This window comes from Anopheles gambiae, chromosome 2 (assembly GCF_943734735.2).
Source record: "Anopheles gambiae chromosome 2, idAnoGambNW_F1_1, whole genome shotgun sequence".
NCBI lineage: Eukaryota > Metazoa > Arthropoda > Insecta > Diptera > Culicidae > Anopheles > Anopheles gambiae.
The window spans coordinates 102,140,019-102,160,901 of record NC_064601.1 but is presented as its reverse complement, the minus strand read 5'-3'; the positions used below and the strand labels follow the sequence as shown (position 1 = coordinate 102,160,901).

Genomic DNA, 20,883 nt, shown 5'->3' with positions numbered 1-20,883 from the left:
TATTCCCATTCTTTATCGAGACACAATTCGAAAAGACACCAGCGTTACATCAGCTAAAACCCCCATCTGGAACACTCACTCAGTGTGCCACAGTAGCCGAAAAGCCTTTAGCATACTCGACAACCTTCATCGGCTCATCCATCTCGGCCGGAACCAGCCGGCCATCACCACCACCACCGAAACCCTCCATTCATTTCTTCTCGGTTTACTTCTCGCAATCGGATAAGCCTATCGCAAAATCGCAAAGGGAGAACCCGGGAACCATCAGAAGCTTGTTGAGGAGTACAAGGGTTTATGTCGCACACTCCATCCACCCACCAAAACACAACCTTGTCATTCCCAAAAACGGGAACACCGTACGGAAAGCGGCCGCCGAGATGGGCGAGAGCCTTTCCCGAGAAAACGGCGCCCTTAATCTTCGATAAGATTGATGGTGACGGTTATGTTGTGTTATGGGTGGCGATGAAAATCATGCGCCAGGGTATATTCTCTCTGTTTCAAGTCCCTACCGGCTCCGAGTCCGGCTGGTAGTGTGTGTGTGTACTGTTTGGTGCAAAAACTTTGTCGACCAATGTCGGCCGGCGAAGCGCACAGAGCAAAACATTGATACGATTTTCACGCCAGGCCGAACGATAAATGAGCTGTGATTAGGATATAGGGGAATGGAACGAAAGCACGCAGCTGGAAAGACTTTCCGCCGGCCTTGGCCGTTTGCCATCGCCGCCGTGTACAAATGATTTGTGGCTTGTGTAATGATGTGTTTAGGGTGCGCGCTCGTGTGTGAATTGGCAAAAGTGCTGCTTGTCGGCGGCGCAATTGCCTTACTTCGTCCGTACCGTTCCAAACCGATTTGTCAATCGGGGCTTTTTCCGCCCGATTTTCATGCGTAGCCGCTTGGAAGTCGCTTGCCTTGGGGGTGAAGCAAGGATTTGAGCAAAACTGGGCCTACACCATCGAATGCTCACAAAAGCAAGTGTTTTCAGTTTTAAGTGGAAAACGTTAATACTGCTTAAATTCATTAGTGTCTTAGTGTAGAAACAAATCACTCAGAACGCCCCCAAATTCTCAACGCGAATTGATTTCTGCGCTGTGTTCCAATTTGTACGCTCTTCTTCATTACACGACACGCCAAGCAGAAATTGAACTTTTGACACACTGATCTATTTATCATCCACGGAGACCCCTCCCCCGTTCTATTACTGTCAAGATAAGAATCTCGAGGTACACTCAAACAAGGAACCCATCTTTTTCCTTCTCTCTCTCATGCCCGACAGGACTCAGCTCGGAAGAGAAGCTGCACGGTGTGAAGTACATAATTGAGTCGTTTGTCGGCTGCATCCGGAACGTGGTGCTCAGCTCGGGCAAGGCCGCCTCGGACCTGCTCCCGATAACGCCCCTGATCGCGACCAAGCACGAGAACGTCAAGGAGGGCTGCCGGAACAAGTGCCACTCGCGGCAGAATCTCTGCTTTACCGGGTCGCGCTGCATCAATCACTACTATGACATCTCGTGCGATTGCTTCGGCACCAAGTACGAGGGCGAACACTGCGACATCTACAGTGAGTGTCGGGGAGCTGAGAAGCTAACTTCGAAAGCACAAAACTAACACAAAACTCGTTGCAAACTTTTCAGCCGCAACTGTATTAACGCTGCGAGGTTCGAGCTACGTGTCCTACCGCATCTACGACTGGAAGGATCGGGTGCACTCGCCCATCACCCGCATCAGCATGATGTTCAAGACAAACTACGACGATTCGGCCCTGTTCTACGCGAGTGGTGAATCCCTGAAGCCGCAGTACATTGCTGCCTCCATCAAGAACCACTCCGCCTACATTGAGATGGACTTTGGCGATGGTGTTATGAGCGCAACGCTCGGCCAAGACCTAACCCGCCACTACTGGCACAATCTCACCATACTGCACGAGCACGACAAGGTGATCGCCATCCTGGACGATCACGTGCGCATCCTGGACCTGCTCGGACCGATCCACAACCTGCTGTTCGATCCGGAGATTTACTTCGGCGGCGGTCCAAACCTGAGCAAGCGGAAGGGCCTTGCCTCGAGCAACAACTTTGTCGGCTCGCTCAAGTACGTCTTCTACAACGACGTGTCGGTGCTGTTCGAGCTGAAGAAGGGCAACCCGAAGGTGCACTATATCGGCGTGCTGCAGGAGGAGTTCTACGAGGCGAACGTGGAGGTGATACCGATCACCTTCTCGTACGCCAAATCCCACATCTGGTGGCCGATGAACAATCCCGACACGCTGTCGCTCAAGTTCGACTTCAAGAGCAGCAAGGCGACCGCCGTCCTCGCGTACAGTGAGGTGAAGACGAGCGAAGGGAACGGATTTTGGGAGGTAAGCTTTCGAGGGAGGGAAAGGGAAGGAGCGATAAAACCAACAACTAAATGTCCCCACTCAGCTTTTTGGGAGTAAGAAATTGAACGAAATTCAACCATTCAGCCACAAACACGCCAAACCACAAACACACAGCTTTCTACTGGCAAAAGGGGGGTCGGAATTTAGGGTCGGTTCTTCGCTTCTTCCTAGGAAGGAATCTCACAAATTGCAAAAACACGCGGGACCGAGAGGGAGGTTGCGATAAAGGGAAATCTGTTCACCGAGTTACCCAAAAACGGTGTGTGGAAAAATGGAATTTGCCATTTTTCCCCCTGTGCGGAGCAGAGCACCCAACCTTGCGGTATTGCGGTAAGATGATCCGGACATCACACTCACACGCATGATTGCATGTGATAATCTCGCATACCAGGGGGCCTCTGATTCCGGGTGGTTTGTTGCTTTTGCCTGAAGCTTCCAAGCACACAGCACACTACCAAGAATTGGTAACGTCTCGGGTTCGGGGTAGCAAATGTTGCTACGGATGGGTATCTTTATACCAGCAACCAAACCAACACCATTCCGGCAAAAGTGTCACCTTTCTTGCCTCTTTGGCATCGCCGTGGGTGGTAACCGAAACCTTCCATGCCAGGCCAAAGGTAAAAGAGTTTTGATTTTTGGGGGAAGAAAGTTTTTTAATATCTACCATGTCGGTAAGCTTTAATCCTTTTTCCGTTGAACGTTTGGCTTTGTTTGCTCAAAAGAAAGCATTTTAGGGGCGACATTTAGGGCCCGTTGTGTGGAAAAATGATCCCTATAATGGTGCCAATAATGAAGACATTACAACCTGCACTCACAGAGTATAATATAATATTAAATACACTCTCCCTCCACAGCTCCGTTTAGCCACCGACCGGCTCAGCTTCGATCTCTGCCCGGACGTGAAAAGCAACATCACCCACACGACGTACATTCGCATCGAAAACCCAACCTCCTGGCACTCGATTCAGCTGACGTACGAGCGGAACGACATCAAGTTCGTCGTAGACTATCGCCACTCGGTCACGCAGATGTACGGACTTTCCTTCAACATTGGCGATAAGCTGATCATCGGCAGCAGCTTGAAAGCGGCCGCATCCGGTCTGGTCGGCTGTTTGCGGGATCTCAAAATCAATGGTGTCGAAATTGAGCCACGCTATCTGGTGAAAAGTGAGCGGGTGGTGGGCGATGTCTCGCTCGACAACTGCAAGTACGTGGATCCGTGCAAGAAGCCCAACACCTGCGAGCATGGTGGCAAGTGTGCGGTAAAGGATGACGGTATCATCTGTGACTGCAAGGACACGGGCTACATTGGCAAGAACTGCCATTTTACCAAGTTCCGCAAGACTTGTGAGGAGTTGGCGTTGCTCGGGTACTCCAAGTCGGACGTGTACTCGATTGACATTGACGGTAATGGGGTGTTTCCGCCGGCGAGGGTCAAGTGTGACTTTCAGAGTTTGGCAAACGCGACCAAAACGATCGTGGAGCACAACCTGCCGTCGCAGGTCGATGTGCGGTCGGCGACGGATGAGGACTTTAGCTTTAACATACAGTACCGGGAGTTTAGTGCGGAGATGCTGCAGGAGCTGATCTCGCATTCGCTGTACTGCACGCAGTACATTAAGTACGATTGCATCAAGGCACCGCTGGAGCTGCATTCGTCCACGTGGTTTAAGTCGTCCAGCAATAACAACACGGTGGATTCGCTTGGAGAGGTTAAAAGGTAACTTAATCATCAGGTAGCACTCATCTCATGATCGTAATTGAAAATGCTGCCATTTGCCATCTTCACAGAGGTACATGCCCGTGTGCGATAGGGAAGAATTGTGAGGATTTGAACCATTCCTGCAACTGCGATGCCAATCTCAACCGCTGGCTGTCGGACGAAGGGTACTACAAGGAGCCACCGAATCTCGGCATTACGCAGATGTACTTCCTGCAGCAGAAAAACCTTGACGAGGAGTCACAAGGTCGGGTCACACTCGGACCACTGGAATGTGTGGAAACAAGTAAGATGTTACATTTCAAACTCAATCTCCCCTTGCCGTGATGCTCTAATGCTTGCTCTCGTGCATAGATACCCAAAAGTATGTCGTCACATTCACCACCTCGCAGTCGTACATTGAGGTGCCCGGATGGCGCAAGGGTGACATTGCGTTCTCCTTCCGCACGACCGGCGAAAAGGCTATTCTGCTCTTCCAGCCACCGATTCGGTCCAACTACCCATCGTTCATGGTGGCGTTGACCGGTGACTACCAGCTGACGTTTAACTTTACGCTCAACACTGGCACACCGAAGACGCTGGTGATCGACACTAACCGGAAGCTGAACGGTGGCGAGTGGCACAAGATCTGGATCGATTACAACGAGCATCATGTGCGGTTTATGATCAACACCGACACGCGCATGGTAGATCTGCAGCCGGAGGAAGAGTTTGGACCGTTCGAGGGCAGCATGTTTATTGGAGGAGCTCCAACGTACGTAGTAACAGGCTCCAAACATAGCAAGAAGATAATTCAATATGTCTTTCTTTTCCACCTCCAGGGAAATCTCTAAGAAGTACACCGTTAAGCAAGGTCTCATCGGTTGCTTCCGCGGGCTGGTCGTGAACGGAGAGATCCTCGACATCTACAGCTTCATGTCGGTACATCTGTCGGAAATCATTAAAGACTGCAAGCCGTCCTGTGTGCCGAATCCTTGCAAGAACGGTGCCTACTGCCGAGAGCTGTGGAGTACGTTCGAGTGCGTCTGCCAGAACCGGTGGGCTCATCTGGGACAGCACTGTGAGACAAGTAGGTGGCGAGAAAGATCAAAAGCAAGAGTGATCCTCTACACCTAAAACCTTCTTTTTTTTTGGTTTCAGACATCAACGAAGATGCGCTAACGTTCATCAGTCGTGAATCTTATCTGAAGCGCAACTACCTGTCCGACCCAGAGGATATGCGCGATGAACGGGAAAAGCTGCGCGCCATCCTGAACTCCTCGCTGCTGGTAAACCTGCGCACGTACGATAGGCACGCGTTCGTACTGTACGCAAACGATCACTATAACAACTTCATCCACCTGTACCTGACCGACCAAAGTGAGATGGTGTATCTGTACAACTATGGCAGCGATATCGTGAACCTAACGATCGAGCACAGCGAGCTAAACAATGCGCGAAGCATTCAGGTGGCGGTAATACGCACGGAAACGAACACCACGCTGTACGTGAACGAGAAGAACGTGACGGTGGAGCGTGGCTTCCTCCTGCTCGACGAGTACTCCAACAAACCGTGGACCAATCCGGAGCTTGGTAGGAAGAATGCTTGCTTGAAGTGAGTGGCAAAACATGACTTAACAGTGACTTTCCATTTGCAGAGGTACTGTCTCCACATCGTCCACCGGCACCACCGACCGAGTACTTCCAGTTCAACATCGGTGGCTACGATCCGGCCAACCTGCTGCGCCCCAATCAAGACACGACGGAGCTGGAAGGGTACATCGGTTGCATTCGGGGACTTAAAATTGGGGAGAACCTTATCTCGCTGCGTGAAATGGCCACCCAAAACAATGCACACGGTGAGTTCTTGATTGGCGTAAGGGAGCATGGGGCAAACTGGGCTTGCTATTGAACTTTACATATTGATTTTTACATTATTCTTTGGTTTTACTATGAACTGAAATTATTAAAAGTTTCTGATCAACCAATTAATATCCAAAAATTAAAAAATAAATGACGATGTTACACGGTTTGCCACGATTGATTGGTTGGTTCCCATTAATTTTTGGTTGGTTCCCATATTTTTTTTGGTACATTCCCACGATTTTTTAGCCGTTTCTCAGATTTTTTTGGTCCAATTGTATTGATATCCAATCGGATGATACCAACAAATTATGGGAACGAAGCAAAAATCTATGGGATACGATGAATAAATCGTGAGATGAGCCCAAAAAGTTATGGGAGCTGACCAATAAATCGTGGGAAACCCTGTAAGTTACGCGTTGTTCCGGCTAGCGTCATGTAAATTTGCCAACCACCTAATGTTCAAAACGGGCATAGAAGCTGAGCCAAACGGCCTCAGCACCATTTTTCGATCGAAAAAAATCGATAGGCGCTCACGTAAAACTGACAGTATAACTATTTCTTTCATACTCTTGCATGAAGTCGATTCCCATCGAGTTCAGTACTTAGTGTAGGCAAACCATTTTTTAAAATATTTAATAAATGATTTTTTATCACCCAAAATATTGAAAAAGAACCAGAACAATTACCAACTTGCTTTTACATAACGTTTTTCAAAACCATTAACCTTGATTTATGGCATTTTTCTGATATTTGAAAATTTCCGCAGCTCAATGAGTTGCGGATTTTTTGCCATACAAAGCGGAACGATCGAATTTTTGTAGCATAGTTCATTTTGCTCGTGAGTGTCATGGTATACCAGTTTTCAAAAAGACCAGTAAAATGAACACCTTGGCGGCGAAATGAGTGTCAAATGACACCAAAATGACAGCCAGATCGCTCGATTTTTTTCGATCGAAAAATTGTGCTGAGGCCGAAAATCTAAATTTAGCAAAACACGCGTCTACTTCTTCTTTTTTCCTTCAATGAAAACAGAAAGAATTTGGCCATACAGGGTTTTCCAAGTCAATTTCGAATGTAAACATAATTATTCACCGCCTCCAAGATGTTTTTCAACAGCTGTCAAATGGTGTATTTGTATCAACATAAAATTTTAGTTCATAAACACGATTTTCAACTCACCACAAAGAGCTGTAAAACTCAAACCAGCTTGAGACGTGTTGAAAATCATGTGGAAGAACTGAAACATTAATGTGATGAAAATAAAATATTTGACAGCTGTTGAAACACTTTTCGCAAGCAAGGAAAAATGTTTTAGACATTCGATACTGACTCGGAAACCCCTGTAATAGGGACGAAAACAGTTTGAAGTGTTTTTTTTATATTCCTAGCATTTCTTTTGCTTAACCCATAAACTTCCATCCATTTTTAAAACATTTATTCGATCTTAATTTGCAACCTGGTAAAAATAATATCAATTTGCAGCTAAATATTAGGTAATAATTTTGGAAAATTCATGAAACTTTGCAAAGGAAATAAAAGAATTTCTGTCCAATGAATAAGAATGGTGTCCAGTTTGCCCCGTTTTACCATAAAATAATGTTACTTTCGTAATTAAAATTTGCAAAACAAACGCTTTTTATCTTGTTCTGTGGCTATGGTGTTACGGTGTTTCGGCCAGCGTTATGCCATTATCCTTATCCTAAAAAGCAATTTCCTCCCGGTGCACCGGGTGGAACGATATCCTTGCACGATTCCAGGAAAAATACATAAAAAAGTCATTCATCCACTCACCTGCTGTTTGCTTGTTCGTCGTTGTCTCTCCATCTCCCTCTCTCTCCCACAGTAACCGACGGTGTGCTGAACGGCTGCCAGATGAAGTGTGACGCGGAGCCGTGCAAAAACGGTGGCATCTGTACGGAGAACTTTGTGCGGCAGGAGAGCACCTGCAACTGCGAGCACACCAGCTTCCTCGGCGAGTTCTGCTCGGAGGAGAAGGGGGCCAGCTTTAGCGGGGAGGCGACGCTCCTACGCCGCCTAGCGCTGGCCGACACCGTCGGCTCGGTCCGGCTGCAGCTCGCCTTCTCGAGCAACGATATGCGGCGGGTGAACCGGGTGATGCTGTTGCTGCAGTCGCGCAACGACCGCAGCTACTACCTGATGGTGGCCATCACCGCGGAAAACCATCTGTACATCGAGGAGGACCGGGAGGGCGCCACGTACGCGGCCCGCATCGAGGGCAACTTTATGGACGATGCGCGCCACTCGGTGTACTACACGCGGCACGGCGACGAAGCGTCGCTGCTCGTCGACCGGGCGCAGATACCGATACGGGCGGTGGCGAACAAACCGCTCGTGCCGGTGCCGGACCCGGGTGCCAATCACGTCCAGATCGGGGGCGTTAATACGACCGATCCGCGCTTTGCCGTGTACAAAAGCTACGACGGTTGCCTGTCGAGTGAGTAGTAGTGCGAGTTTCGTTTGTGTGGAAAATTGCAAATCTGCATCGGCATCTAATCCCGCGTGTCTGGTGCGTTTCGTTTTGTTCGGTAGATATCTTCATCCAGGTCAATAATGAAACGATGAAACCGCTGGAGGAGTACATGCTGTTCACCAAGAGCGAGGCGGAAACCATTACCGTGATCAACTCGCAGGGCGTACGGTCAGCCCAGTGCAAGCAGTTCGATGTCATCCAGAAGCTGACGCCCTTCAACGAGCCGGCACTCAACATGACTTCGGTAGGTTTTGGGAGCACATGACTTCCGATAGCTAAAAAAAAGAAAAAGAACAAATAACGAGATAAGCTTTCGGGCTGTCGAATCACAGAGTCACGGCGGCGGTTTGTGTAAGCAAGTAGCGTTTGGTGGCCGTTTTTCGTCCCACCACCGAAAAACCCCATCACGAGCACTCAATATCCTGTGTATGATTGCGTTTTTTCTCTCTCTCTCTCCATCACACGCAGGTTATCGACAAGAACTGGGTGGTCGATGCACCGACGCGCCTACCGTACAAAGCGGTCTACTTTGATCCGTCGACCAAGGAGGAAAAAACGCAGGTCGTGTTCATCACGCTCACCGCCATCTTCGTCATCATCGTGGTGTGCTGCCTGATCGAGGTGTACCGGTCGGACCGGGAGTACCGCAAGCGCATCGAGCGCCAGACGGACGAGGACATCATCTGGAGCAAGGAGCAGGCGGCCAAAATGCAGATCGAAACGTCCACCACGAACGTGAAGGGATTTTCGTACAAATCGGTTAGCGAGAAAGAGTGCGAGCATTGGTTATGGATGATTTTTTAATTAACCCCGGGCGGCTCTGCCGATTTTCCATTTCCCAGATCCCGAGCGATGAGAAGAAGGACAATGGAGCGAAACCGTTGGTGGGCATACTGAAGAATGGCAGCGTGACGGCGGCGTCGGAAAAGCCATCACCAGTAGCAACAGTAGCCGCAGCGCCGGTGGAAAGTCTTCCGCAAAGCAATGGCACGGCCGAAACTGGTGGCATTCGTGGTAAGTACGCGAGGGGTTTTGCGTTGTTGTAAACGCTCCTAACCTCTCTCACTTGCTCTTACACTGCCAACAGACAGCCAACTGCTCGACCACGAGCTGCAGTGGGAATCGCTTGCAGCGGAAGAGAACGAAGCGCTGCTAAAGTCCGCACAGCATCCTACGGAGCAACAGTCGCGTCACGGCGAAAGCAACGGGATGGACGGTCCACGTGCGCGTATCGCCAACGGTAATCACCACCACCACCACCGCGTGACCGATCTGGACGATCCGTCCGACGGGCACGAGGAGGACAGCGAGCTAACCGACAACCCGGTAAGCATACAGGCGCTCGCCCCGCTCAGCTCGATCAGCGAGGTTACGCTTAACAGGCTCGACCTTGGCGACCTGCAGCTGCATCCTAGCGATGAGTTTCGTGTCTAAAACATCCACGTAATGTGCATGTGCATGCATGTGCTGCACGCAGCAGTTAAAAAAAAAGAAGCAATTTGGAGGTTTCCTGTGTTTGTCCCATCCCGTTCCTCTCATCAGTACACATTTCCATCAAAATTTAGTCTAAAAAACCAACACCTCCTTGAAACGTCCACCAGTTTTTTTTTTCGGAATTTTAGGCCTACTTCTTTCCCCGTTATGACTCCCAATTCCCTTATGACCTCCCTTTCGTAAGCTTAAAGCCCTCACAACACACTACTAACAATCTGCACGCCCTCTACACACAGCAACTAACAACGTTCTAGCAGTATGTGTATGCGTGTATGAAACACCAAACCGCACCCTCCCCCTTTTAGGTAAGCGCACCGGGAAGCTGGTGTGTAGTAGAGAGTACCGTAGCCGTAGAGCACACGTGGGAGGGGGGTAGGCGATTTACCTTATTTATTCATTCGTTACCACCAAACGCCCCACGCGTTTGGCCGCGTTTGCCTTTGCATGCTAAGTGTTCCCCTTTTCTGCGTGTTATTTCTAGTCCCGTATAAGTAGCGTTGTGTGTATGTGTGTGTCTCTGGAAGTGAAAAATAAAAACTTTGTGTCAGAGATGTTGCAATGATTAAAAAAAATGGAATAAGGAAACACGAAATATTGGACGATTAATTTACCTCAAACAAATTTGTTGGTTGGTGTTTTGTTGTGTTGTTTCGGTGTGTACCACACGTGTGCATGTGCAGTGTGTTTCATTTTGGTGTTGCTCCAGACCTTTCTCTAACGGAATGTTGCATGGCTGCATGAGAGGGCCACCACGCCTGGTTGTTCGTTTTTATAACAGCATAACAAACACATGTCTTCTCTTGTCGATATGTGCTGTCCGGTGGAACGTTTACGTTGGTATGTGCATGAGAGCGAGAGAGTGCATCTGGTGGAAAGGTGGGAAAAAGGCAAATGAAAAGGTATTAATTATTTAATTAATTAATTAATGTAATTGATGGTTAAAATGGCAAATTGCCTCAATCGTAGCAAGAGCAAAGAGACCCCAAGATTAACTGTTTCATTTGCTACCACCACCACCACCACCAACCCCCACCCAACCGTTCCCCCCCCGAACTGGAACGCACCTAACCAGGTCTCCCTAGCCAGAAACTAATGCCGCCCCTTTTTTGCTGTGTCCTTGTTCCATTTTCTATCTCTCTGTTTCCTCGTATCTCTCTTCTTTCCCCACCCCACCCTACCCCGTTGTGTCTTCAACAGGTGAAAGTAAGCTTTGCCAAAAACACCATCATCACCAATTCTCACCCACCAAACGCGAGGAAAACACCGCCCAAGCTGACCCTAACGCATCCGCCCGAATCGCTCCTGGCGGATGGACCGGCAACGCCAACGGCCACCACCGGCGCTGTTGGACCGCTGCCGGTCGCCATGATGACATCGACACCGCTCACCAATGGGCTGCGGTCGCGCGGCCCACGGCAAGTGTCCTGGGGCCCGCCGCCACCGCCCGCACTGATTAGCGCCAACCCGTTGCCGTTCAAAATCGACGAAACGCCCGAATCGCCGGCGTAGCTCCCTTTTTACGATCCACCTCCTCTACAACTCCTCTATTTTATCTGTATGTTTGTGTGCTGTGTGTGAGTGTATGTGTGGGTGTACGTTTGTGTGATTTAATTTGTGCGTGTTGGAATGTGCGCGCGGTCATTACTGGGCATTACTGTATCTGTGTTGGATGTGCTGCGCTGTGCTTGCGCCGGCGAACGGTACACGGCTCTCAATGTGTATGTTGTGTGTGTGAGTGTGTTTGTATACAATGGGTGGTAGGCAACTGGACAACGAGCTAGGACATTCCCAAACTGTGTCTATCTCTCGTTTGTACCCTTAAGTGTCACACGTCGATGGTCGATTTATGAGGTAACGCGTGCGCAATTGTAAAGTTCTCACTGTTCTCACTGTAAAAAGGATTTAGGCCTATCCAACCATTTTTTATCCAATCTCTCTCTCTCTATCTCAACCCTAGCTACCTAAAACAGCCAACTAGGCGACTCCTTCTGACTGCGTAAATAAAGTAATTTGATAAATCGACTTCTCCTCGTTCCTGTCTTCTCTACAGTAAAGCACTCTACGACCCTTTTTTAAAGATTCAATGTAACTAAAAACGAGTGTCCCTTTTCTCCGTTGTTGCACTGTACACGGTGTAGTGTGTCCCTCAATCGCCGCATACGTCTCCACTATTCATGCCTCCCCCCCTTCGCTCGCTTTGCGTACGCCACACACGCACACTTCTCATTCTCGCTCATATGTGCTCGCACACCTTGCTCTAGGATGGTGGAGTAGTACTACACCGCACACAGCAGACCACACTGTCGCCAACGCCGCCGCCAAGGGTAGTAGTCCGCAACCCGGATCGCAATGTAGCACCATCATCATCTTCCTTCGCTTACGCCGGGCCGCCACCGGACGAGGCGGTAGTGGTGAAACTGCTTGCAAGTAATGCTTCTGCCGATGGTGCTACTACTGTTCCAGCTGTCGATGCTGCTGATGGAGTGGTCATCCCCCCGGCGTCTTCTTCTCACGCTTGTCAGCTCGATCTTGCAGGTGCCGCCGCAGCCGGAGCAGCAGCAGCAGAGCAACCCGGAAGGGACGGAGAGCCGCCTCTAAAGCCGAAGCCCTCGCTGCGCCTCAAGTACCGGAAGCAGGCGCCGATCTATCTCGGCCCCGACCGGCGCCAGTACGCCAACCCGATCAGCTACCTCGGTGGACCGCGGTACGATCTTGCCAAGCGCAGCTCGGTCGCTTCTAGTCAGGGCGATAGCGTTACTAGCCTCAATTCGATCCTGTCCTTAGATTAGTGGTAGCGCTCATGACAATGGGCCAATGACGCGGGCGGTGGCGCCCTCCGTCTTCTACGCCAAAAGTTAGTCGTGAAAATGAGGGAAGAAAAGAGAAAAATAAATCGAATAAATTAATGACAAAATTCACCAGCTCAATGTTCAATGCTTTAAAAACATAAAATATCCGAAATTTGATGGCGCTTGATTTTATTTCACTGTAAAAATAAAAAGAAATAAATACAATGATGGTTGAGTTTGGAAAGTTCGCAAATTCGCGTGTATGTCGGTATGTGTACTCTTCGTCTCCCCTGCTCTGTGTCTCTTTGCGTATTTACTTGGTAATACTTCCTCTTCCTTTGCAACAAGTAGGACCCCGCGTCGACGGCGGCTTCTTGTCACAATTTCTTAGTGTTTACACGCTATACACACCCACACACAGTTCACATAGCTCTTTCTACGCCTTTTCGCCATAAGTCTGACAATTGGTTTTTTTTGTATATCCTAATATGCTAAAGTGTGTTTGTTTTTTTGTTTTTTTTTTGTATCGTTATCGGGTTTTTTTAATTCATGTCGGAACCCTGTGCTCAAATTCCTTTAGTTGATGTGTGGCAGCTTACACTGACTGCCCTCCTGGGCCTTACCATATAGTATATGATACGTGGATTCTTCGCAATGCGAATCATCCTTCTTTTGCTCCCTCCCCTGTCTCTTCCGTTTGTTGGTTTGTAGTTTAAATATGTTTCCAAGTTTCGTTACTTTCTTCTCGTGCATTATCCTAATGTACAATTTGAAGAACAGCGAGTACAAACGAGCGTCAATTAGCGTACACCTTACCTTGAGAGTAGCGAATTAAAATAAATCTTGAATTGTGTTGTACCACGTGCTTTTGTCCGGATATTTTGAAAGCGTTCTTCTTCCACTGCAAGGAAAAGAGCTTATTCCTTTAATGCAAAAACGAGCTAACGAAAACAAGGTTTGATGTATAAATTACAGGATATCAATTAAAGAATGTAAAAAAAAAAATAAAACTTGTCTGTGCATCACTTACGGCCAGCTATTGAGATTAATTGTGCTATCCTTTACCCTGTGCATTCCCCTGCCTGCGGCCGATTCTAATTGGTTTTTGCATCCTAACTGGTTTTGTAGTGTCTTCACCTTCTCTAATGAGTTAGTTTGTTGCTGTTTGTGTCACGATTTGTGGGATTTTAGGAAGGAAAAAATCGTTTCTTTGAAATGGAGAGTTGTAGCTTCCTTTTTCATCTTTTGTATCTGTTTACAAGGGTTTGTTGCCTATGATTTTTTTTTTCTTCCTGTTGTTTCTATCGTCCTTCCTGAGATCAGTAGAGTATAATTGCATTCGACACTCATGCTCCCCCCATTCTGATTTTGTATTGGTTTGTAAGCTTTTCCCGTTGTTTCGCTTATTCGATCACACCACTTATCGCCCTCCCAAAAAACGCGTTAAAAAATATTCCGAAGTTTAGTTAAACAAATAAACTACATCCCCACCATCACGCCATTCACGCGCAAACACGATGTGTGCTGAGAATCCACAGGATTTCGCACCTTCCTCCTGTACCGGGCCATCGAGTGCAAAAATGCAACAAAAAAAAACAAACGTTTAACTTAAACCGTACTTTACAACTACACTGCACCACCGCCGAAAGTCAAAGTAGTGTTAGACGGGAACGGCGGTTGAGTTATTACGGTGGCGGAGGTTGCTGCTGCTTGCGAAAGGAGGAGAGCGTGGATCATGCAACGCCCGTCGTTTCCTTCTTGGCCGGTTCCTCAGTCGTTTTGGTTTCCTCCTTGTCGCCGCTGGTGTCCACTGGAAAGGGGGAAGAGAACGTCGTTAATAACATTTATCCATTTAATTCAAGCACACAAAAAAGGGAAGATCTTCAAAATGATTTAAAAGAAATCCAATAACTTACTTTTCGCCTCCTTCTCGTCCTTCACCTCCTCCGCCTTGCCGTCTTTCTCTATGCGGGGCCGCTTGCGGGACTGCTGCTGCCCTGCCCCCTGCCCACCCTTGAACGACCGGTTATCCCTTCGGCCGCCTTCGCCCTCGTCCTCCGAATCAGAAAACTCGTTGTCCGGCACTATCCGCTTGTCCTTGTCCTGCTGCGGCAGCCGCTCGTCCTTGTCCACCTTATCCTCGTCCTCCGACTCGTCGTTGATCGCGTCCTCCGGGATCGGCTGCACCTGTACGCCCGGCGCGTGCGGCAGCATGCGCAAATTCTCGAACAGCCGGTTCTTGATCTTCTCCAGATACTCGGTCGTGTTCTGGTTCGACATGTTGCTCGGGCTGATGTGCAGCTTAAAGTCGGGCCCGAAGTACTCGAAGTAGTCGTTGTACGGCAGCTCGTTCGCGATCTCCACCCCGAGCGCGACCGACGTTTCGTACGTCCAGCAGCGGGACACGTTGCGGATCGTGTAGCCGCCACCGCCCACCATCAGGAACGGCAGGTTGTACTTCTTCACGAACTCCACACACTTGCCGTGCCCCTTGACCGTCAGGTTGAAGCAGCCGAGCCGATCGCCGGTCAGCGAGTCCGCCCCGCACTGCAGCACCACCGCCGACGGCTGGAACGTTTCCATCACCTTCGAGATGATCGGCACGAAGATCGAATCGTACGACTCGTCGTCCATGCCGTCCCGCAGCGGAATGTTGACCGCGTAGTACTTGCCCCGGCCGGCCCCAATGTCGCGCAGGTCGCCCGTGCCGGGGAAGTACTCGCCGTACTTGTGGAAGCTGACCGTCATGACGCGATCGGTCGTGTAGAACGCTTCCTCCACCCCGTCCCCATGGTGCACGTCGATGTCGATGTACAGCACGCGCTGGTGGTACTTGAGCAGCTCCAGTATGCCGAGCACGATGTCGTTCACGTAGCAGAACCCGGACGCTTCCGACTTTTTCGCGTGATGCAAACCGCCGCCCCAGTTGATGCAGATTTCCGACGCCTGCTTGTTGAGCTTGACCGCTGCCGCGACCGATCCGCCCGCCGACAGCTGGCAGAACTCGTACAGCCCGTCAAACACGGGACAATCCTCACCGACGTTGACTGAGGGAAGGAGCGGGCGGGGAACGAATTCAATTAGAGTGTTCCTCTTCTACAGGGGGGAATCATTGTAAACTTACATCGCTGCATGTGTTTGTTGTACTCGGACATGTTGTCCGGACGGATCGAGCGTAGGAACCGGATGTAATCGTCCGAGTGGAACTTTGTCATCTCGTCCGCCGTCGCCTTGTGTGGACGCTGGGGGATGAAGGTAAAAAGAACGCCAAATAAGTCTATTGCAGTCCGAGACCATTATAAACAAGAGTCTTACATAAATTTCCATCTTCCGGTACAGGCCATAGTTGAGCAGCAGGTTGTGCGTCATACGTATGCGGTGCGGCTTCATCGGATGTCCCTGGCCATAGTAGTAATTGCCAATATCACCTACAAGGTACAGAAGTATATCACAATTAGTTAAACGAAATGACAAAAAACAAGCATTCTTTGTTCTGTTATCAAGCAACAACCTCTTGAGGTTAGAAGTTCGCTTTAATTGCTTTACGCCGCATGTGGAGGGTGATGCTTGCTTTTTTCAGTTTCCAAAATTTAGCACCACTGTAACCTAGCGAACACTCCATCTTGACGACCGTAGTGCGATGCCGCTCAAAAACTCGACACCAGCTCACACATACACACGCGCGCGCATCCGCCCGCTTTACGGGCGATCGCACGCATACACACGGACGCGCGCTCGCACAAAAGCATCTGGCTGTTTATAGTACGGTTGTGCGCAAGTGTTCGCTAGGTGACGGTGGTCGTAAATTTTGAAAACGATTGAACCGGTCCGCTTGTACCGCGGCGCCGTGGTCACCGGGGTGTGAAAAATGCCGCTGAAAATCACTTTACTCACTGTCGTAGTAGTAGCAGACGCGTTTCTTGCTGTGTGACTGCATGTTTTTTTGTTGTTTGCTACGCTTTTATTCGACGGAAAACGATGGCTTGGTCAACTCGATTGGCTGTGCGTCCGTCCGTGGGGATTGTTGCTGTGGCGTTGTGGGTATCGTTTTACAGCCACACGAAAGATCGGTAACTGGCTGTGTGTAGAACTGGCGATTACACTTTAAATTACTACCCTACCGTATCTTTTTCCACGTGTGAAAAGGATTTTAAAACGAAACACATCAACTCACAGCAAGCACACGGCGCGGTACGTGCACACACTTTGGAGTTTTAATTCAGACTAATTCGAGAGAAAGAGCACACCGATCCGCACTCATTCGCTCGCAGCAACCCCACGTCATCGGGAAGAATGAGAGAGAGAGCGAATACGATGTTTGGGTGAAGACGTTGTTTTTTTCTCACTCACTCGCTCGCTCTGTTTGGCTAGCGCGAGAGCGAAATGGGGTAACAACAGAGGGAGATGCCTCGCTCTCACTTTCGTCGTTGGATGAGCATTTGATAATGTTTTCTCTTTCTAACCACAGAGGGAATTCCGAAGTACAGCTGAATAGCGTGTCGTGCGCGGCTGTGTGTTTGCCGGTTCAAACCCTTGAGAAGGCTGCGGTCAGAAGGTGCGATTTTGGAATTAAAAATTATATTCAGTTATTCTTAATTTGCTTAACACTTCCAATAGGGTTGACATGAAATATTGGTTTGAGACCTTGCAGCAATACTGACGGAAAATCTCTAAAACTCGTTTTTAACAATATAAAAACTCCAAGAATTGCCTAAGAAAGGCTTTAGCCATGCTCAACTAGCATTTGATTCTTATTTATACTTGCAAAGGTAATTTATTTTACAGAAACAATCATAATGAATGGAAATAGTCTATTTTGCTATCACAGTCCTAATGGAGTCATTGTGATTGGTTGGTTTGCAATAAATCTGATGGCAACTAAAAATAATCAACCTACAGGGTTTGCGATGGTTTGATAAAACATTATTGAAAAATATTTGTTAGATTAGTTAAAATTGCTGGATAAGTGCCACTTATCCGATTCTATTTTTCAAGCAACTGTAGAACCGACTTGATTTAAATTAAAATTAACTCAGAACTTTTTAACAGGTGAAATATCTATTAAGTAACGCATCACAGCAACTACGTGATGTGCTAATAACGTGTGCAAAAACGCAACTAAATCCATTGAAGAACTTCAATATCAAGCATTTCATTAATTTTCCGTCGACAGTTCATCTTTTCTTTCCATTTGGGAATGTTTCGCTTACAAAGATTCTCCGGAGCGAATGTTGTATCTTTCCCAACCCTTTCAAGTTGTTAAATACAGTGGAGCGCCGTTTATACGGGTACCTTTTATTCGGCTTTCGGTTTATCCGTGCTGTTGAGAAATGACAGTTCAATACAAAGGTGACATTGCGTTATGAGGAGGATATTTGAAAAAGCGGTTATAAGAGCATATTGTCCTAACAAAAAAACACTATAATTCATGGCAAATTTCAAATGTTCTCATTGGAAAAACATTTAAAACAAGTTAATAAAAACTGGTTTATTTTTATCAAAAAATATGTAAAATTTCCGAAACCTAACCAGGAGTTGGTGATCATATATATCATTATCCGTGACTCATTATCCGTGTTATTCGCATATCCCAGTGAGGTACAGTCCCGATGATTCCGGATAAACGGCGCTCCACTGCATTTTATTTCGCGATATCCTGTTTAGCCGCACGGTATTTCTACTTTATTAAATTTTAACTGTACACGTATAATTCATGTGCATTGAAGCTGAACAAAACTCTCATCAGCCATTATGTTTAAAATCGATGTTTCTGTACTTGCAAATCACCACACACTCTGTATAATTTTGACCGCTTTTTACTAATGCAAAATATTTTTTTCCATACTATTTTGCGCGATCACTTTTAAGAAAAACTGGCTTGAACTATCCAATCTGTCCTTGACTATCCAATATCTGATCAGTTTAGTACTAGCGTTAAACAAATGTTTAGATTTAGAATTTCGTTAAGGCCGGGCTACATTGATCGTACTCCGTAGTGCAATTTCGATTTTCACTAGCGCATCTGGAGGAGGCTGGAGGAAGCTTTTTTTGGTCGTCAAGGGGCCTTTACCTTTTGAAATAATTTTAGTTGTTTGGGATATTTAAATTTTTTATTCTGGTCAGGTAATTCCCAAATAACAAAATCGGCCTTAACCCACTGTAAAACCACTTCAAACCCACGTGGGTTAGTGGTGGTCGATTCAGTCGTTAACCCACCAAATTTTAGAACAATCGGAGCTGTCAGTTCTAATAAGATGTATTGACCTTGCCCGCACTTGGCCCACCTTTTCCAAACATGTTGACGAGGAAAAGATGGAGCAAGTGCGAGCTAAGGTCAATATGCTGAACATGATTTTAACACATTGATTACTTTAACTCATTCACTTACATCACAACATAACTTCGGCAATATTATAAATCTATAAACTATGCACAGGCCAGCGAAATAAAAAAGTCCATTTGCAAGTAAACAAACACACACATCCACATCTTACACAAACATGTTTCACAACAAATGAACTTAAACACACAAGTTTCATTACTTCCTTTACACAATTAAACACATTTTGGGGTGATATATGTAGAGCAAATGAATTACGCGTGCATAAAAAAACTGATTTGAACAAACATAGAAGTGGCTGCTTCTGGAGATGTGTGGTTTAACCCACCAATCTGACAGTTTTTTGGCTTTGTTCGATACAACTGGATTTTTAGTACAGGAAATTGGTGGCGTTTTCGGTATCTTGGTTATATGGGTTTAGACGTTACTTAAGCTGGCTTATCTGACCGTCATTGTCAATTTCATTAGCATTTTTAGCACAACATGAATGCATTTAGTACAATTTTAAACTTTATTTTCATGATGGAAATTCGATTGCAGCCACAGTTGTGATGTATCCGGTGCAACGTCCTGTGTATAACTTGTGTCACAAAATAGAAAAAAATACATTTTAGCACTACAGGCGGTCCCCGAGATACACGGTACCTCTTATACGCGGATTTGGAGATACGCGGTTTTCAAAATTTGACAGTTCTTGGAGCAAATTGTACTGATTTGACACATCCATTGTCAAAAAACCAAATAATTTCCGTGTTGATCAAATGTAAAATGCCAATTAAAAAAAATTAAAACTGTTCAATTCATTAGAAACATATCAAATAATTAATTTGGTGGCTAAAACCACCCCCTACTTGCAAAATTGCACGAAAATTAGTGATATTTTGGCTGGAAATCACGAGATTCGACTTACGCGGAAATTCGAGATACGCGGTATTTTGCGGCCGTTTTCGGTCCCCAATAACCGTGTATCTCGGGGACCGCCTGTATCTAACAACTCGAAACAACTTATCCCCGCTTGCGACCTGGACTGTGCCAGTGCGCTTCAAAATGTTCGTTGGGTGCTTAGTCCTCTCTCGCTACGCAACGGGTTGTCGCGAGTAACCGTGTGCGAGCTGCTCTCGCTCTTGGATCAGTCTGAATTCAGAGTTGAAAGTGTTTGCACGTCTCTGTCCGTGTCGTGCCCATCGCTCGCGTTGGTGTGTTTTGTTTGAAAAATCCCAATAGCTGAGTGAAAAACGCTACAAAATATGGTGAATAGTTGTGATTCAATAGTATAAAAGTTTACAGAAAGCGTACAGGAAATCGGTACGTCTGCGGGTTTCCCTTGCTAGCCACACGCAGTGCGGGGGTCCAGTGCATTGGCTAGATGGTGTGTAAGCTAAGCTGTAGCAGTTGAAAAAAGGGTGATTTGTTGGGGTAATTTTTTTTCGGTGCAATCAAAGAAAGAAAAAACTGCCCCGGAAAAACTACCCCGCCGCTGTTTCAGTGTATTTAGTGTGTACTGTTTTGCTGGCGAAGTAACGAAGCGGTCTTATCGGTGCAATGGCCTCCGCTAATCAATTGAACGAGAAGCGAGGAAAACGGAAGAACCGAAATTAGGATTCTAATTTGATCGTTTAATTTACCCCCTGTCACTGTGTGCGTGTCTGTGTGTGTGTGTGCGCGTGACTGTTGGATGTGTGTGGCGTTGCTGCAGCAACCGACACACAGCAAACGGCGAACGGCAAAGGCAAAGCCAAATTTCGGGCAAGAAAGCGCTTGTGTGAGTGCGTGCGCGCAGGACCACGGGTGGTATCCTTTTTCGGATGCGTAAAGTGTGTACGAAA

General features: G+C 47.4%; 3 protein-coding genes across 25 annotated transcripts in view; 2 read left to right on the top strand and 1 right to left on the bottom strand.

Annotated features, from left to right (window-relative positions):
* Positions 1 to 12,842, top strand: part of LOC1277107 (axotactin) — a 46,736-nt gene extending 33,894 nt beyond the window's left edge. For 11 of the 17 annotated variants that reach the window (XM_061650669.1, XM_061650678.1, XM_061650670.1 and 8 more), the window contains 14 exons: positions 1,275 to 1,559; positions 1,633 to 2,357; positions 3,233 to 4,098; positions 4,170 to 4,384; positions 4,453 to 4,852; positions 4,920 to 5,167; positions 5,239 to 5,670; positions 5,736 to 5,936; positions 7,787 to 8,398; positions 8,494 to 8,678; positions 8,903 to 9,193; positions 9,277 to 9,448; positions 9,522 to 9,760; positions 12,190 to 12,842. In XM_061650669.1, the coding sequence (XP_061506653.1) occupies positions 1,275 to 1,559; positions 1,633 to 2,357; positions 3,233 to 4,098; positions 4,170 to 4,384; positions 4,453 to 4,852; positions 4,920 to 5,167; positions 5,239 to 5,670; positions 5,736 to 5,936; positions 7,787 to 8,398; positions 8,494 to 8,678; positions 8,903 to 9,193; positions 9,277 to 9,448; positions 9,522 to 9,760; positions 12,190 to 12,717 (5,399 nt within the window). In that variant the 3' untranslated portion in view covers positions 12,718 to 12,842. Of the gene's footprint in view, positions 1 to 1,274; positions 1,560 to 1,632; positions 2,358 to 3,232; positions 4,099 to 4,169; positions 4,385 to 4,452; positions 4,853 to 4,919; positions 5,168 to 5,238; positions 5,671 to 5,735; positions 5,937 to 7,786; positions 8,399 to 8,493; positions 8,679 to 8,902; positions 9,194 to 9,276; positions 9,449 to 9,521; positions 10,894 to 11,000 lie in introns of those variants that run through there. The other 6 variants (XM_061650683.1, XM_061650682.1, XM_061650679.1 and 3 more) reach the window with 5 other exon arrangements.
* A 106-nt stretch (positions 12,843 to 12,948) lies between these two features.
* LOC1277106 (histone deacetylase HDAC1) lies at positions 12,949 to 16,998 on the bottom strand. The gene is made up of 5 exons (XM_061650685.1): positions 16,612 to 16,998; positions 16,033 to 16,145; positions 15,842 to 15,959; positions 14,634 to 15,764; positions 12,949 to 14,527 (listed from the first exon to the last, which is right to left on the bottom strand). The coding sequence occupies exons 1-5, from the start codon at positions 16,652 to 16,654 to the stop codon at positions 14,451 to 14,453; spliced, it is 1,482 nt and encodes a 493-aa protein (XP_061506669.1). The 5' UTR covers positions 16,655 to 16,998; the 3' UTR covers positions 12,949 to 14,450.
* Positions 16,999 to 20,165: 3,167 nt separating this feature from the next.
* LOC1277104 (tyrosine-protein kinase Src64B) overlaps positions 20,166 to 20,883 on the top strand; it is a 73,115-nt gene continuing 72,397 nt past the window's right edge. For 2 of the 7 annotated variants that reach the window (XM_061652368.1, XM_061652373.1), the window contains exon 1: positions 20,166 to 20,307. The gene's annotated coding sequence lies outside the window, so the exon portion shown is untranslated. Of the gene's footprint in view, positions 20,431 to 20,883 lie in introns of all 7 variants that reach the window. The other 5 variants (XM_061652366.1, XM_061652369.1, XM_061652367.1 and 2 more) reach the window with 3 other exon arrangements.